This window comes from Mytilus edulis, chromosome 10, assembly GCF_963676685.1.
Source record: "Mytilus edulis chromosome 10, xbMytEdul2.2, whole genome shotgun sequence".
Lineage (NCBI taxonomy): Eukaryota > Metazoa > Mollusca > Bivalvia > Mytilida > Mytilidae > Mytilus > Mytilus edulis.
Window position 1 is genome coordinate 6,126,637 of NC_092353.1, and position 18,490 is coordinate 6,145,126.

Sequence of the window (18,490 nt, forward strand, 5' to 3'; positions counted from 1 at the left end):
TTGTTCTTGTTGGTTTAGACCCTTCAGTTTATTCTTTTCATTCGCTGAGACACGGAGGGGCTACATTAGCCACCAAGGCTGGCATTCCTGAGATTTTATTGAAACATCACGGAGACTGGAGATCTGATTGTTTTCAGACTTACATTAAACAAGCTAGTGTTGATATGTATCGGGTTACGTCAGCTATGAATTATTTGATTGGTAGTTAGTGTTAGGGCATTTTCGCCGGTGTATTTTTATATTCTTGATTGATGTTGTTGGGTTTTTTGTTTTTTTTGGGTTTTTTTATGTATATATTATTAACCCCTGTGTTTGGCGACTTCGTTTTGGGTTCAGGTGCTTCATATTCACATTTTGTTCATTGTAGCTTATTGATACCATGCTTGGTATAACTATATATGCATTACTATAATAAAGCACCTTTCGCCAAACACTATTAGTTGTCAATTGCGTACAATGGGAGGCAACTCTCATTGTACATAATTGATGACGCCTTGTAAGAATTGCTTCCCTTTGATGCTTCATCCGGGTTCGTATTGCCATGTGGTTTTGGGCGGAAGAGCATGTTCCAGGCCACTTTTATTATGTAATTGATATAAAACATTTTTTTTTTTCTTTTTCTTTTTATTGTTAATTTTTTCTAATTACTTTTATTATTACCCACATTGGGGTTCAGGTGCTTCATATTCACATTTTGTTCATTGTAGCTTATTGATACCATGCTTGGTATAACTATATATGCATTACTATAATAAAGCACCTTTCGCCAAACACTATTAGTTGTCAATTACTACTTATATCTATTAAAACTGACAGAAAACGAAAACTTTTAATTTTAACTAGTTTACTATTCTGGTCACCAATTTGATACCAATCAGTTAGGGATATAACATTATACAAGGTTTGTTGTTGTCTATTTGTTTGATGTGTTTGAGCACCTGATTTTATTGCTGTTCTCTATTCGCTTTTGATTTTACTATTTGCTTAGGGAATTTCCGTATTGATCTTTCCTCAGAATTTAGTATTCTAAATATGTGATTTCACTTTTTTGTCACCTTAGGTCAAGTTTTGTTTACTTCTAATTGGATTGCTTTTGCATTATAAACTGCAATGTGACAATGTTTCCCCTTAAAATATAAATGCCTTTATATAAAGATGGATTCATCAAAGCAGGTTGGCAATCGGAAAATGTAAAGGAAGTGATTCATTAATGTTTACAATATCGGTCTATAAAACTTAAAATTTGTCGTCGATATGAACCGAAAATAAATAAATAAAAAACCTACACCATGCGTGCATTTCTAATGGCGATTGATGAATACTAATAATGACAAAGATGCGAAATCCATGTTTGTGACTTCGGAAACTCCTGTAAACAAACAATGCTTTCTTGATAATTTAAAAAAAAACCATCTATTTCTGTCACGCATCCTGTCGCAATGTTCATTTACATTTCTAAACATGCTGCTATAACATATGTAATCGTTTTCTTCAGCAAGTGTTTAATGTATACCAGACTCAAGCTAACAGCCACTCGCAAGCAGCCACTTCGCTAGGAGCCAGTTTTCAGATATGTCTAAAAACCCAAAAGTTATTAATATATTACCACAAAGTAATCTGTTTTTAAATGTATGATTGAGCAGTCGAAGACACTTTTCAGTGAGTTTCAAAATATAATTTTCTGTTCATTAATTTAGACAATAGTATTCGCTTTCCATATACCAAACAGCGTACTACATTACACGCTTTAAATTTTTGATAGTGTATGTAGAATCGTATCAAATTATTTAAATGCTGGCAAAACTGTTGTAAAATGGTATCGACTTTTTCATTAGAAATTATTTTTGTGATACTGTTCGACATGGCTTTCCATATTCTCTGCACCCTGTCAAATAGTTCCTTATAAGTATCAATTGTTTTGCATTACAAGAATAGAAAGTTGCACTCGTACTTTAATGTATTTTTGTCAGACAATTTTTTGTTAACAAAAGATCCTACTTCCAAACAAGTAGAATTCGGTTACATTTGATTAGACGAAAGGTTTACTTGTTGTTTTGAATGTATAGCGTGCACGGAAATTAATAAGCTATTTAAAAAAGAAAGCAAACTTTGGACCTATGGTGAAGACAAACTATGCGTTTTCCCACCTGGTCCTTTTAGGCTAATTAGACCTTAGACCCTTACCTTTCATTTGCACCTAGTGAGTAAAAAAGAATTGTCGTATGGAATTTTTGACAGACTTTTTGAAAATTAGGGGTAGGTATATTAGACCCTTTAGATCTAAGTTCGGACCTTTGGCGAAGACAAACCATGAGTTGTCCCACCTGGGCCTTTTGGTCCGTTGGACCTGAGACCATATATTACCTACCATTTGTTTCTAGTGGGTTAAAAAGTATTGTGTAGGAAAATTTTTGAGAGACTTTTGAAAATTGGAAATATGCTATTATTTTTAAATTTAACTTTGGACCTTTGGTGAAGACAAACCATGTGTTTTCCCACCTGGGCCATTTGGCTCATTGGACCTTAGACCATTACCTACCATTTTTACCTAGTGGGTAACAAAGGTTTGCCGTAGGGAATTTTTGATAGACTTTAAAAAATTAGGGGTAGGCATATTAGTCCATTTAGACCTAAGTTCGGACCTTTGGCAAAGACAAACCATGAGTTGTCCCACCTAGACCTTTTGGTCCGTTGGACCTTATATTAGACCATTACCTACCATTTGTTCCTAGTGGGTTAAAAAATATTGAGTAGGAAAATTTTTGAGAGACTTTTGAAAATTAGAAATATGCTATTTTTTTTAAATTTAACTTTGGACCTTTGGTGAAGACAAACCATGCGTTGTCCCACCTGGGTCATTTGCCTCATTGGACATTAGACCCTTACCTACCATTTTCACCTATCTAGTGGGTAACAAAGGTTTGCCATAGGGAATTTTAATAGACTTTTAAAAATTAGGAGTAGGCATATTAGACCCTTTAGACCTAAGATCGGACCTTTGGTGAAGACAAACCATGAGTTGTCCCACCTGGGCCTTTTAGTCTATTGGACCTTAGACCATTACCTACCATTTGCACCTAGTGGGTAAAAAAGTCTTGCCGCAGGTAAAATTTTACACCCTTTTAAAAAAATGGGGATATGCTATTATTTTAAATTTAACTTTGAACCTATGGAGAAGACAAACATGCGTTGTCCCACCTGGTCCTTTTGGCCCATTGGACCTTAGACCCTTACCTATCATTTGCACTTAGTGGGTAACAAAGTATTACCGTAGGGAATTTTTGATAGACTTTTAAAAATTAGGGGTAGGCATTTAAGACCCTTTAGACCTAAGTTCGTACCTTTGGTGAAGACAAACCATGAGTTGTCCCACCTGGGCCTTTTAGTCCATTGGACCTTTAAAAAGACCATTACCTACCATTTGTACCTAGTGGGTAAAAAAGTATTGCCGTAGGTAAAAATTTACATCCTTTAAAAAAAATTGGGATATGCTATTATTTTAAATTTAACTTTGGACCTATGGTGAAGACAAACATGCGTTGTCCCACCTGGTACTTTTGGCCCATTAGACCTTAGACCCTTACCTATCATTTGCCCCTAATTGGTAAAAAAAATTTCGCCGTAGGAAACTTTTACACTCTTTTGAAAATTGTGGATATGATTTTTTTTTTTAATTTAGCTTTTATATAAGTCTTTCGTTAACTTACCAGAATGAAAAGGATGGAAACCAGATGCGTCGTCTGCGGTTGACCGTTACGAGTTGTCTCCCATATCGTCATTCTCAATCTACGGGTGCCATATCTTTCCATAATATTTGAAGTAAATTAAATCTATAGATTTTTTTGGCCAAAATTGGCGACTTTCCCCTATTTCGATTTTTCTCGATTTTTTATAATTATGTTTCTTATATTTATGTTACATTTCTCACTAATTCCGTAAAAAATAATTTATGTAGCAGTTAGTTTAAGGTATAACCATGGAATGATTGGACTATTGTTTGTGTGGATTGTATTGCTATATTGATTCAAGCCATGTTCCACTTATTTGTATAGAGTGTTCGTGTGTTGTGCTGTGAAACCCCTGTTAATTGTCAAAACAGGGTTGATCACTCGAAATATGTAAGCCCAACAACGTGTTATTTGGTTTCGGTTTTGAACATAGATTCAGGCCGCACGATAACATATAATAATATAGTTGATATAATCGACGTTATTTCGTTTGTGATGGTTAGTCACCTCATAAGAAATCGTACAATGTCGTCTTATTTCAAGTTTTTAATTATCTTGTATGAAGTGGATGTATTGTGTTAAATGCATTTAAAGTAATAATTACTTTTGTCCCTGAATAACCCACATAAGAAAACTTCACTCAAGCGAATCTCACGTAGAACTCATGTGAATCTCATTTCAAACGAGATCATATTTGTAACTTACGTGAACGAATTAATCATTATTGTACGTAAATCTTATCTGAAAGTCCCATGAATTGCATGTAAAAACCACGAGTGAAATTGATATGACTTTTAAAAAATAAAATGACATAGAATTATTAAGATTAAATTTAAATCACGTAAACTACCAACTTATTAAAAAAACACTTTTCATATTCATTTTTTAGGGGTCTCTGTGGCCGAGTATTCTAAGTAGTTTCTTCTGTAATCACTAGCCAGTCAACACTGAGGTTGTGAGTTCGAACCCCGCTCGAGCGAGTGAACTCGACTTAAATCTAATTTGACTAGAATTGTCAGTGTTCGTATCGAAGGTCGGTTGTTTTCTTCGAGCACTCTGGCTTCCTCCACCAATAAAAACTATCCACAACGAAATTGGTACTCAAAAGTGGCGTTAAAACACAAAAATCAATTTTTTTTTGGGATGTTTTAACTTGTTTTTATTTCAATAAAAGATATTAAAGATTTAATTATAAAACGGAGATGTGGTATGATTGCCAATGAGACAAAGGTGACAACTGTTCACAAGAGACTAAATGACACAGAAATTAACAGATATGGGTCTTTTTGTGAACTTACTTAAATTTCATTTGCCAAAACCAGCATTGATAAATAACATCGATATGGTAATGAACTAAACTTAAAGCCCCAGTCACACTGTCAAGTTTTACTACGTTTTAAAATTCTACGTTTCAACTACGTTTTGAACAAAAGTGTCCAGTTATTTTGAAAACTAGGTTTTTCTAGGTTTGTGCTACGTTTTTGTCCCGTTTTGCCACGTATTAGTACGTATAGACCCACGTTTTCGCCATGCATTGATACGTTTCGATACGTAGTAAGCACGTTTTGTTGCGTTCTGCTAAGCTTTGATACGTATTTTCTAGGTTTGTACTTCGTTTCAATTTTCGCTACATTTGTTGTTGAATTTTCAAAACATACGGGGCAGGTCTAGTTTTGAACAAAGGATCACTACGTGTTGATACGCTTCGTTACGTATATTCCCGTTACGCTACGCTTTCAAAACGTAGTAAAACGTAGCTCTTGAAACGTGACAGTGTGACTGGGGCTTTAATGATGTAAAGGAAATGTTAAGTTACGTTTTAATATTGATGGTCTTCCTTTTATCCGTAAATGTTTATCAAAAGAACGGTCAATTTTAATAATTCTATATCGTAAATGTACAAACAATGCATGACAATATTGAAATTATCATATACATTAGATTTTACGCATTAACAAAACAGCATGTCAATTCTATATAACATGCCGAAAAATGTCATTGTCTACATAATTTGTGCATTGTTCCAACAGTTCAAATCCTTATAGTCCCATAGCATTTAATTCTCTGTGTTCCTGACAGGTCGCACACAACGTACAAAATGCTACGGTCATGCAGTCACCACACATGCTACCCTACAATGTACAATTACAAAATACAATATTGATTCTTCCTTCGCTTTGATGACAAAGCCATGTTCTAATTTCATCATATTAAAGTTAAAAAGGAACCACGCCGGAGATCAAAATTATCATTGTGTTGGTATTGATCGCTGGGAAATAAAAGAAAAGAATCATTCTATCATTTATTTATTTTTGATCGTTAAATATTTGATTTCTATAACTCGTTGCCTTCTTATGTCAAAATGGCTGCATTTCGAAATTGTATTAATTGTCCGCTTTGAAGTACAAAGTACAAAACTTACATATAAGACTAGCGCTCAGTATAAAGATATTGACAAATATAATCTCCCTGAGTGTTAAAACTAATTTGTTGAAATATTAATAGAGCATGCCATGAACGAACTGTTTTCTAGGAATAAATATTTTTTCTTATTGAAACATATCATCCCGTACAAGAGGTACGTGTATGATGAATATCGGTTAAGGTACAAGTTGCAATTTTGTACAGGTTATTAACATACTATATAGGAAAATATCATTTCTATCGATCATCGCGGTGGGAAGTCGTCAAGAACACAGTATTTTTATTTAGGGGGTTCACTCTATACACGCAAATTTTTATTAGTCTTCACTTCAAGCATGTCAAGGTTAATCGAACAATTTTATTTAATAAATGATTTTTACATTTTTTTTTAATTTTTTTTTTACTTTTTACACCGAGCTCATGAGGGTTTATATCTGATCTTATTGATGTGTCCACAATTGTTATTCTACGTATTTCACCTGTATCGCAAATGGACAATTCCATTTTTATATCACATGACATTTCCGTGGGAAATTCTTCTATTGAGACCGTACGAATGGATGTAAATTTGGATTAATGCATATGTATTGTGAAATATATTGTTCTCTGTGTATATATTTTTGATAAATTGATGATCACATTTTCTACAACATAGTTAGATGTCAGGTTTGTACACATTTAGTCCCCATTTAGTCTCTTCTGTAGTCTATTATTCAAAACTGAAGCCAGTGAACTGGTAACGGGATACATGTGCTGCATAAACCCATCATACTGCAGGACATTTCAACCAACAAAAAACTATTGAATATTTTATCAGCTGACATATCTATTTTTATTTCATCTGATATCAGTCATACCAACTGATAGTCCAAATAATTATGACATCTTAAAAGGCTATTATATTTTTTTTCTTTGACGCCTTACTTCGACAGGAAGAAATAGCCTTCCAAGACGTCATAATTATTTGGACTAACCAACTGACAAAATCAGCGGAAACCGTGTATTCGTGAATTCTATGTCTTTCACCTGCTATGGACGATTCTCTATAACATTGTATTTTAGGGGTTTAAACTTTGAGTCGTACGTATGATAAATGTATGTTGGACAATTCCATATAACATTGTATGTTAGGGGTTGTATCCAGGTGTGTTGATAAGTCGTTATCCTAAGGCTATTTTTTTCTTATTTTTTTTTGTAGACTTAGCTTTCATTTTTTATTACCATGCATTGTCAAGCTTGGTAACTCATAATTGTTTCTCAGTAACTCAATGTACGATGCTGTCCCATACTGAACTTTCTGACCTTGTAACATGTACAAAAAATAGTGTACATGTTTTAACCATGATAACCTTTACAATGCTAAAATGTTATAACATGTACAAAATATTGCTTAAAAATGGGTTTAACCTGTACAAAATTTGAAAATTATAATAAAGCAGAATATACATGCAAGATTAAATTTTTTTAAATAATAAAGAACAATAACCAAAAGCAAAAGAAGAAACTTGACAAATGGCCACTAAAAGTTTACCCTAAAAAATATGTAAGAAATCAAATAACACTGACCACTCAACAAATCACAGTCTACTAAATCATGATACAATAGCAAAGGTTAAAGAGCGAAAAATTAAATAAGGCCAACTCATTTTTTAAAGTTCGCAAAAGAACTTTTAAATACTTGGGTACTGAGACATTCATATCATTGTATAAAACCATGGTCAAAACTCCTTTGGACTATGTTAGTTCAGTATGGTCTCCATACAAGAAAAACGATATTGATAAAATAAAAGGAGTCCAAAGAAGGGCAACAAAACAACTACCAGGTCTCAAAGACACAAGTTATCCAGAGAGACTAGTCACTTAAAAACTAGGCTTACCTACGCTATCATATAGGAGAATACGAGGGGATATGATTGAAACCTTCAAAACATTGTGTATGATACGTGTACCATGATCTACAATGCTGTGAGGCGAGTTATACTTGAACAGTAGCATGGTGGGACGGAGGATGCTTGGCTTGAAAATATTCTGGTGCACCGTTTTGGTGTACAACACAAATTTTTGTATTTATTTGCGACTTGCTGGTTTAAAAAATTTATATATCAGTAAATCGTTTCAGAAGCAATACCCTCACCAAACCGCTAGAAATGAACTTAATTAAAAAAATTCAAGACTTGTTTATTAATTTTTTACTTTCTCTCCGCTTCAATAGTACCCAATTCCCGGTGGCGATGATACACAGTGGTCATGCTCAAACTTGCTTCATTTAGCCATGTTAACATCACTTGAATTACATTTTTTGTAATTCAAGTACCATTGCTTCTGTTTCTAACCAACTTGTTTGTTCATTCTTGTCGGCTGAATCATGACCATTCAATTTAACATAAGTTTTGGTATTTGTGCCAGTACTAATATCAGTCTCTGACATTGTTTTGTCAGTTTCAGTGTCGGTATAAAGTTATCAGACTGTCTCGGTAAAAGGACCATCACTATCTGTATTATTGAATACAGAACAAGCTTCAAATACAGCTTCTAAGTCTTTTTCTGTTTGAATACCAGGTCAGAGAATACCGCATAATGCCGGTTTATTGACTAAATGTGTATTTCAAACCCCCCTTTTTTTTTAAAGTATTAAGTTATTATCAAACTTAAATATATGGACAATAACAAAAAAATGATGAAATATTATTAAGGTTAATGTAATAATAGAAACATATTTTTTTATTTTCAAATTTTGTACAAGTTAAAACCAATTTTAAGCAATATTTTGTACATGTTATAACATGTATGAAGTACTTTTGTACATGTTATATCTTGTATTTTTGCATTGTACAAGTTATAACATGACTTTATAGAAAATGTTTGTACATGTTATAACCTGTACAAAATCGCAACTTGTACACGACATATACACTTGACTTGTGATATTCCATTTAGCCGTTTATGTGTCGGTTGAATATTAATACCATATACACTAAACAAAAGATGTTCTTTTCGCGTGAATTTAGTATAATGGTACATATGTACACTAGACTGAGGATAGTCCATTCAAATGTATACTGAATACTAGAAAATATATACACTTAACATATATTACTCTATTAAGGTGTTTGCTGACTGCTTGCAAGGTATATACACTAGACTTGGGATATTCCATAAATATTACTTACAGTTAAATTAGAATTGTACATGACTCCTCAGAAGTTTTAAAACCCGATTCCATTCAAGACGTTTTTTATTTTGATTGTATGAACAAAATTGCAACACTTGTATTTCTTATTTACCCTGATTCCGCCAAGAGTCCTTACTCTAGTTCTGATTCCAATTTCTGCACACGGTACACAACAATTTGTACAGCAACTTTCCCCTAAGCGTGTTACAATCGTTGAGATTGCACAACAATAGCAAAAATATACAAACATACCTAAAATAAGAAATAACATTGATTGACCATTCGAAATGAACATACACATATCAATTTATTTAACTGAAAATGGTTATTGGTACTTTGGAGAACGATAAATATAGATTTTTACATTAATACTAGTAGATTATCAGATTTATCCAACTGAGAGAGCACCTGCGATCAATCTAAGTTTTGGTGATATTCACATTGTTAAGTCTTCTTTTTTTCTATGTAATGTGTTGTGTACTTTTGTTTGTCTACTTGTCGTTTTCGTTTTTGGTCATTTCGTTGTCCGTTTATTTTGATTAATGAGTATGAATGTCCCTATAGTATCGTTCGCCTCTCTGATAATATAACTACCGAAATTGAATAAGTCCATTTGAAACTTATGTACAAATAAATTTCTCTATTGATTATCATATATTTTCCACTTTTAGTAAACAAAATCTCTTCGAGTGCCTTCAATATTTCTGATTTTTACGATATACACTTAAAGTTTTCAATGTCTTACACCTGTATAGGCGACCTTATGGTATGGCCTTCATACAGTACCATCTGTCCTTATTTTACTGTTGTCTATGTTGTCGTAGTGTTATTTACAAGTTTTGAGTGCCAATGAGAAAACTCTCCCTCTAAGTCACAATTTGTAAAAGTAACCCATTTTATGTCAAAGTACGGTCTTCAACATGGAGCTTTACTCACACCGAAAAGCAAGATAAAACATACCCGCAAAATGACTAGTGCAGTCAAGCAGGAAAGCCATCAGTTGTGTGCTTTTTTAAAAATTCTATTCTGTTTGAACTTTTTGTAAGCGTTATCTCATTAATCCATATTTTATGGTTTTTATTGTAATCAAAAATTCAACCAAACTATTCAGATTTAGGCATTTAAAGGATAAAGAAATTAGAAGAATAACAAAAATATGGAAAGAAAAAAAGGACAGTCCTTAAAAAGGACAAAATCTCAAACACATCAAATGTATAGAAAACAACTGTCATATTCATGATAAGGTACAGGCATGTTCTTTCATAGTAAAGGGTTGCTTCAACCAGGTTTTATGGCTAGCCGAACCTCTCGCGCATATGACAGTCATATAAACTCAATCATATAATGTATATTGTCAACGAGCAGGTCAAGTATAATTCTAGTATATGACCTGATTTATTCAATACGTAATGTTAAATCCCATTAATCATGTTAATATACACAGGACCATTACCGTATTTCAATGTTAAATAGACGCCCGTGTTTACCACAAGTTCTGAGGGTTACATTTGAGATAAAGCTACAACAAATAATGAGACTGTGGTGATTTATTTCTGACGGTCTTTCTATTGTTTGTAGTTTGTTAGGGACATACAATAAAATCCACTTCTCTGACATATCCTTATATCATTTATTTATATGTCAAATGCAAATTGAACTCACATTTTCGAAACTTATCTTCCAATTTTTACAACTTACAATTTCCAACATCTGTACAACACTCGAAAAGTCCAGTTGACCATTCCCTGGTTCCATGTATAGTGCCGATTAGTAATGGATTTGTCTGTACGGTTGGTTGTTGGATGATCACAGTAGTTTGTTGTTGCTGTTGTTGATGTTGTGGCGGATGAAATTGTCCATGTCCGTCCATCATATGCTGTGGATGAGAATGTCCATGTTCTCCCGTCATATGCTGTGGATGAGACTGTTCATGTCGGTCCATCATTTGTTGTGGTGGAGGATGCATTTCATAACCTTTATTCATGTGACTATTGGCCATGGTATTATTCTAGGTTGTATCAAAAATAAAACTTATACACAGTTATCATATTAAACATATTCTATGTTTGGACTGGTAATGCGTCATTGATGTTTCGTCAGTAATGACCACAATCTCTTTCTATTTCTTCAAATGTGATGTTATGAACTAGATATATCGCCGTGATTGTCCTTACTCGGGTAAGGGACGACATCAAAAGATCGTTGTAGGATAAAAAAAACTTAAATCAAATAGTTTGGGGGTGTTTGGGGGGGGGGGGGGGTAGAACATTGCTGCAAGTTTTGTGAATCCAAAATCGATTTTTCAAATATCCATATAGGTAAATCAATTTTCCCCGAATTAAGTTAAGAAAGGGGGGGGGGGGGGTCAGTGGAAAAACTATGTGAATTAAGTTTTTTATCCTTCATTGAACTTTTGATGTCGTCCCTAACACGACGTTTTAGGGGTTTTGTAGACTGTTGTATGGTTGTGGTTTTTTTGCCATTTCATTGTCAGTTCCTCTTTTCTTCCTATAAGTTTTACTATCCAAGGGGTATATTGCGCTACTTATTTTAGTGACATGATTGAAAACAAAATTCCTATTAGATAAAAATAAACACTTAAATAAGGTACAAAACTGAGGCAAATATGGCTCTAGGAACAATTCATATTAGTTTAAAAAAAAAACAAGGTACAAAACTGAGGCAAATATGGCTCTAGGAACAATTCATATTAGTTTTAAAAAAAAACTGTGGTATGATTGCCAATGAAACACTTCTCCACAAGAGACAAAAAACGAAACAGAAATTAACAACTATAGGTCACTTAAAGGCCTTCAAAAATGAGAAAAGTCCATTCCGCACAGTCGGCTATAAAAGGCTCCGAAATGACAATGTAAAACAATTCAACGAGAAAACTAACGGCCTAGTTTATGTACAAAAAATGAATGAAACACAAATATGTAACACATAAAAAAAGACAACCACTTAATTATAGATTCTGTTCTGCCATTTACCTACTCTTGTTTTAATGTATTTATTCATTATTTGCTTCACAATTTTTGGTTCTAGCGTTTAGATAATGTTTGATCAAGAACGGCACTTACTTTTGTAAGATGAAACGACTCAACAAATTTCTGTTGCGACTTCGCATGTTCTTTATGAATAAAGGATATTCATAAAAAAACTTGACTTACAAAAATTTCTGAAATTTTTTGCAGACAAATTTTAAACAAGAGGCTCTCAAGAGCCTGAATCGCTCACCTTAAATTTTTTGCTTAAATCTTCCATGATTGATTATTTTGGTTTTTCAATTTATATAAATGGTTCTTCGATTCTGTCATATCTTCTTCAAAAGCAAAAACAAGAGTTGACAAACTGAAATGTCTCGTTTGTCTCGTGTTCATAATATAATTTATGATGAAAGTATAAAAACACATTGTATACCCCAAGCATTACATTATTGCTGTTTACAGTTTATCTACATCTATAATAATATTCAAGATAATAACCAAAAACAGCAAAATTTCCTTAAAATTACCAATTCAGGTGCGGCAACCCAACAAGGGGTTGTCCGATTCATCTGATATTTTCAGGGCAGATAGATCTTGACCTGATAAACAACTTTACCCCATGTCAGATTTGCTCTAAATGCTTTGGTTTTTGAGTTATAAGCTAAATACCGCATTTTACCAGTATGTTCTATTTTTAGCCATGGCGGCCATCTTGGTTGGTAAGCCGGGTCACCGGACCCAATTTTAAACTACATACCCTAATGATGATTTTGGCCATGTTTGGTTAAATTTGGCCCAGTTGTTTCAGAGAAGATTTTTGTAAAAGATAACTAAGATTTACGGAAAGTGGTTAAAAATTGACTATAAAGGGCGATAACTCCTAAAGGGGTCAACTGACCATTTCGGTCATTTGACTTATTTGTAAATCTTACTTTGCGGAACATTTTTGCTGTTTACAGTTTATCTCTATCTATAATAATATTCATGATAATAACCAAAAACAGCAAAATTTCCTTAAAATAACCAATTCAGAGGCAGCAACCTAACAATCGGTTGTCTGATTCATCTGAAAATTTCAGGGCAGATAGATCTTGACCTGATACACCATTTAACCTCTGTCAGATTTGCTCATAATGCTTTGGTTTTGAGTTATAAGCCAAAAACTGATTTTACCCCTATGTTTTATTTTTAGCCATGTTGGACATCTTGGTTGGTTGGCCGGGTCACCGGACACAATTTTTAAACTAGAAACCCCAATGATGATTGTTGCCAAGTTTGGTTCAATTTGTCCCAGTAGTTTCAGAGGAGAAGATTTTTGTAAAAGATAACTAAGATTTACGGAAAATGGTTAAAAATTGACTATAAAGGGCCATAACTCCTAAAGGGGTCAACTGACCATTTCGGTCATGTTGACTTATTTGTAAATCTTACTTTGCTGAACATTTTTGCTGTTTACCAATTCAGGGGCAGTAACCTAACAACGGGGTTGTCCGATTCATCTGAAAATTTCAGGGCAGATAGATATTGATATATTAACATTTTTACCCCTGTCAGATTTGCTCTAAATGCTTTGGTTTTTGAGTTATAAGCTAAAAACTGCATTTTACCCCTATGTTCTATTTTTAGCCATGGCGGCCATGTTTTTTGATGAAATGGGAATTAAAACACAAACTTTATTCTAGATACCCTAGTCTCGTCAATCAATCGGATGAAGTTTGGTTTGAATTGGTTCAGTAGTTTCAGAGGAGAAGATCTTTGAAATAGTTTACGACGACGACGATCCGACGGACGACGACGACGGACGGACGACGACTGGACGCCAAGTGATGACAACTAATAGGTTGCAACTAAACACCAAATAGTAATCAAAGGTACTAGGCTTAATAATTTAATGCACATGACGCACGTTTCGAATCGTCTAAATAAAACTCACAAATGACGCTGAAGACTGACTGCTATGCTAAGGAGTCTCAATCGAACAGTTTAAAGGTAGGAACTGAAATTTGTTTTTAGTAATTAGCAATATAAAGTACGTTATTTGTATATTTACAACTGACAATAAGAAGGAGATATTTATTAGATATTGATGGAGGCACAAAATATTCAACAACTAACCGTAAAATATCATCGGGAATTGAGTTTATCATCTTCAACACTATATATGTCAATTTATATAAATAACACAGTCACTTGTGGTATGCTTTCGATGACCGAGAGCCCAGCACATGTCTTTTGAATAATTCGATCGATACATTTTATTCTTTTATCTGCTGCTTGTAAATCATCATTTCATCTATAACACGATTCTGTAAGGTTGACTTCAGACATTTTCTCGTATATGCCTACACTATGAAACTCAATACGGTATGTTTTTTTCTCTCATTGTTGAAGGTCTTACGGTTGCCTTTAATTGCTTACATCCACTTAATTTAAACTTTGATTGATAGTATTCCCACATCTCTTTTTATATTCTAACTGTCATCACACCCAAAATCACAAAAAATAAACGCGTTTGCGACATTTATCATCAGTGGATTTTTTCAATTTGCAATACTCATACGAGCATTGAGTATTGTGCTGATTATAAATGTCATGTTTTCCCTCTAAGAGTAAACTCAATATTCAGTGAAGACCTCCATATACATACCTCTGCTTAGTTTTATCGATTGGTAATGAATTACTTTGAAGCAAAGTCCACTGTTTACATTTGTACCTGTATTGGACCCTCTTATTTGTAATTTGTTAAAAATAACCAAATCCATAATCTTCTGATACAAATGTAAGACACAGATTCACCGAATTATCTGAAGGACATATATGATAAACATATTTGTGAATTATCTTTTTTACTGCATCTGCTCTAGCATACATTTTTATCAGAAAATGTCAAGAGTTTGTGTACATCTAGTGAAAAAGCTTTAGGTGAATGTCATAATTTGTTCAGACTGAGTCTTTGGGTTTGATGTTTGCTATTAACCTTCACTCATTTGGTTAGATCTTTAAACGTTCGTTATCTGTATTGATTCACGTTATTCTCGCTTCTGCATATAGTTTCATACTATAAGATTTTGAAAATTATATAAAAAAAATGGATTTATTTATTTGACGTGCGCTATTATACGGCTGGTATCTTTGAGTAGTTCCTCAGCGGTAGATTACTTAAAAGTGTGTTTAATCAACCAAACATCTTAACTGTTGTGTCATTTCTCATGCCTTCTTTCTTTTGAAGCACTATTATTTATCTGACATACGCTATTAGAATGAAATTCAAAACAGTGTGGCTGTGGCCATTGATTGACACATTAAATTCATCCATGGGACAATTTAGATGAACGTTTGTATCATGTAACGACCATTGCTCACTGTGTACTTTTTAAAGACACTTAAACTATGGGGTCACCAAAGGTTCTCAACACCTTAATAAAGTAATTCGAAAAAAATAATCAGAAATAACACGATGTTTTGATTTATATCAATTAATATATAAATCAAAACATAAAGGTTATTTCTGATTAATTTTTCGAATTATTTTATAATTAAAGGCATTAAGAAACCTTGGTGACCCCACAGTTTAAATGTCTATCGTAGGTACGTCGTGAACAGTGGTCGTTACAGACAAACGTTCACGTAAATTGTCCCAGTCAATGGATGAATTTAATGTGTCAATCAATTGCCACAGCCACACTGTTTTGAATTTCATTCTATATGGCTGGTATCTTTAAGGAGTTTTTTTTTTACCACAACTGTGTTATTGCCAATGCCATGCGAAGTTCTGTAGTGGGCGTATAACAAGCACTGCAATTTTTTGATATATCTATCTTCTGTAAATTCATTTTTGATAAAATTATGAAATTTTTCGGAAAACTGATTTCTTTTTAACCAATGGTTAATATTACATAACACATATTTGGCAATACTATTTCGGTATTTTGGGATTTTAACGATCTTCCACTTCGTATTGACTCAAACTATTTAAGTTGAGCACCACTAAAAAAGTAAGGTTCTTGTGTTGAGTTATTTTTATGTTTTTTTTTTAAAGAAGAAAAGGGGATAGGGTATTGACATTGTCTACAAATGATGGTCTTCGCACGTTGCACAGTCGAAAGCAAAGGTTGTATTACAAATTATAAATAATAGCCTCCGTATTTGAAATGATTCAATTCGAGCGCTTCAGATACAACTAAACCAACACTTTCGCATGGCATTGCATTGGCAAAAACACAGTTGTGGTAAAAAAAAAAACTCCCTAAAGATACCAGCCATATAATAGTGTATGTCAGATAAATAATAGTGCTTCAAAAGAAAGAAGGCATGAGAAATGACACAACAGTTAAGATGTTTTGTTGATTAAACACACTTTTATGTAATCTACCGCTGTGTAACTACTCAAAGATACCAGCCGTATAATAGCGGACGTCAAATAAATGACTTTGTTGAGGACTAGAGACTTTCTATCTGTATTAACACACGATCGAGACGTGTGTATTTTTGACAAATTCAAAAGTCTGAATTGGAACATAACGGAGGGGTAAGGTATTAATTAACACAATCACTTTTCCAATAAATCCACAAAGAGGTCATCAACTTATGGCAACAATAAAAAACCATGTTGGATGTGTGCTGATTGATAGTTTAGTCTTTGATTTATTTATGTATTATTGTCATTTTGTTTATTTTCTTTGGTTACATCTTCTGACATCAGACTCGGACTTCTCTTGAACTGAATTTTAATGTGCGTATTGTTATGCGTTTACTTTCCTACATTGGCTAGAGGTATAGGGGGAGGGTTGAGATCTCATAAACATGTTCAACCCCGCCGCAGTTTTGCGCCTGTCCCAAGTCAGGAGCCTCTGGCCTTTGTTAGTCTTCTTTTATTTTAATTTTAGTTTCTTGTGTACAATTTGGAAATTAGTATGGCGTTCACTATCACTGAACTAGTATATATTTGTTTAGGGGCCAGTTGAAGGACGCCTCCGGGTGCGGGAATTTCTCGCTACATTGAAGACCTGTTGGTGACCTTCTGCTGTTGTTTTTTTCTATGGTCGGGTTGTTGTCTCTTTGGCACATTCCCCATTTCCATTCTCAATTTTATTTGATGCATGTTTTTTTTTAATTACAGTCGACTCTCGTTATCTCGAAGTCAGTCGGACCAGAGGAATATTTCGAGACACCCGTAGTTTGACTCAAACGAATACTATAAGTATGACAGACCAAGGGAAACAACTCTTGCTTAGCTGGGTAAGGCTAAAATAAATCCCGGAGGAAATGTTTCAGGGATCGATATTCTGTTCTGAGATCGATGTATCTTTATGTAGTCGTGTTTTATGATTATAATAAAATTGTGTTTTTTTAGGTTGTCTCTCTATTTTCTTTGTACACTAACTCATTTTCTTGTGGCTTCTCATCGATATTATGTTCTGAGATCGATGTATCGTTATGTAATCGTGTTTTATGATTATAATAAAATTGTGTTTTTTTAAGTGTTTCTCTCTTTTTTCTTTGTACAATAACTCATTTTCTTGTGGTTTCTAGTCGACAGTATAATATTTTACATTGGTACATAATAAAAATACGATATGTATTCAATAATCCTCACATCAGCACTAACAATAGAAACAGTTGTACAATAATAAACACATATCTTTAATTAAACACAGATAGTTTTGAAAAATGTTAATGTCTTTTAATCATGTTTTGACGACTCAGCTCTCTGGAAGAAGATAGATATGTCACTTTGCTTAACACACAAACTGTGGAGGTGGTGTTTCATCACAAAAGAGTTAACAAAGTTCAAGTGAGACATTGTGCTGTTCGAATTCTGAACGGTCTCGAGATGAGCATTTTTAAGCAGCAAACACGGAGTTCATTGGTCTTAGAGGAGGTACTGGTTCATCTTCGTATTCACTCTAAAAATGTATATTAAAAACAATGTAATTGGCTTTGAACTAGCTGTTTGTAACTGCAAGTTCAAAGTCAGGAGCCTGTTATCCAGTGGTTGTCGTTTGTTGCTGTGTTACATATTTGTTTTCCGGTTTTTTTTTTTGTAGATTTGAAAATTAGGCCGTTAGTTTTCTCATTTGAATTGTTTTAATTTCTAATTTCGTTGCCTGTTAGAGCTAGTAAACGTTGCGGTAAGGCTTCGCTCATAACTGAAGGCCGTACAGTGACCTATTGCT

At 33.7% G+C, this 18,490-nt stretch overlaps 2 protein-coding genes across 3 annotated transcripts in view; both read right to left on the reverse strand.

Annotated features, from left to right (window-relative positions):
* LOC139493237 (CAAX prenyl protease 1 homolog) overlaps positions 1-18,490 on the reverse strand; it is a 256,843-nt gene that overhangs the window by 130,114 nt on the left and 108,239 nt on the right. The window lies entirely within an intron of this gene.
* On the reverse strand, positions 5,520-15,077 carry LOC139492327 (placenta-specific gene 8 protein-like). Of its 2 annotated transcripts, none has more exons than XM_071280539.1 (4): positions 14,962-15,077; positions 11,023-11,332; positions 9,437-9,576; positions 5,520-5,860 (listed from the first exon to the last, which is right to left on the reverse strand). In XM_071280539.1, exons 2-4 carry the CDS (start codon positions 11,321-11,323, stop codon positions 5,768-5,770), a joined length of 534 nt encoding a protein of 177 aa, XP_071136640.1. In that variant the 5' UTR covers positions 11,324-11,332; positions 14,962-15,077; the 3' UTR covers positions 5,520-5,767. The 2 variants fall into 2 exon arrangements, with proteins under 2 accessions (XP_071136640.1, XP_071136641.1); XM_071280540.1 differs by lacking the exon at positions 14,962-15,077 and adding an exon at positions 14,248-14,312.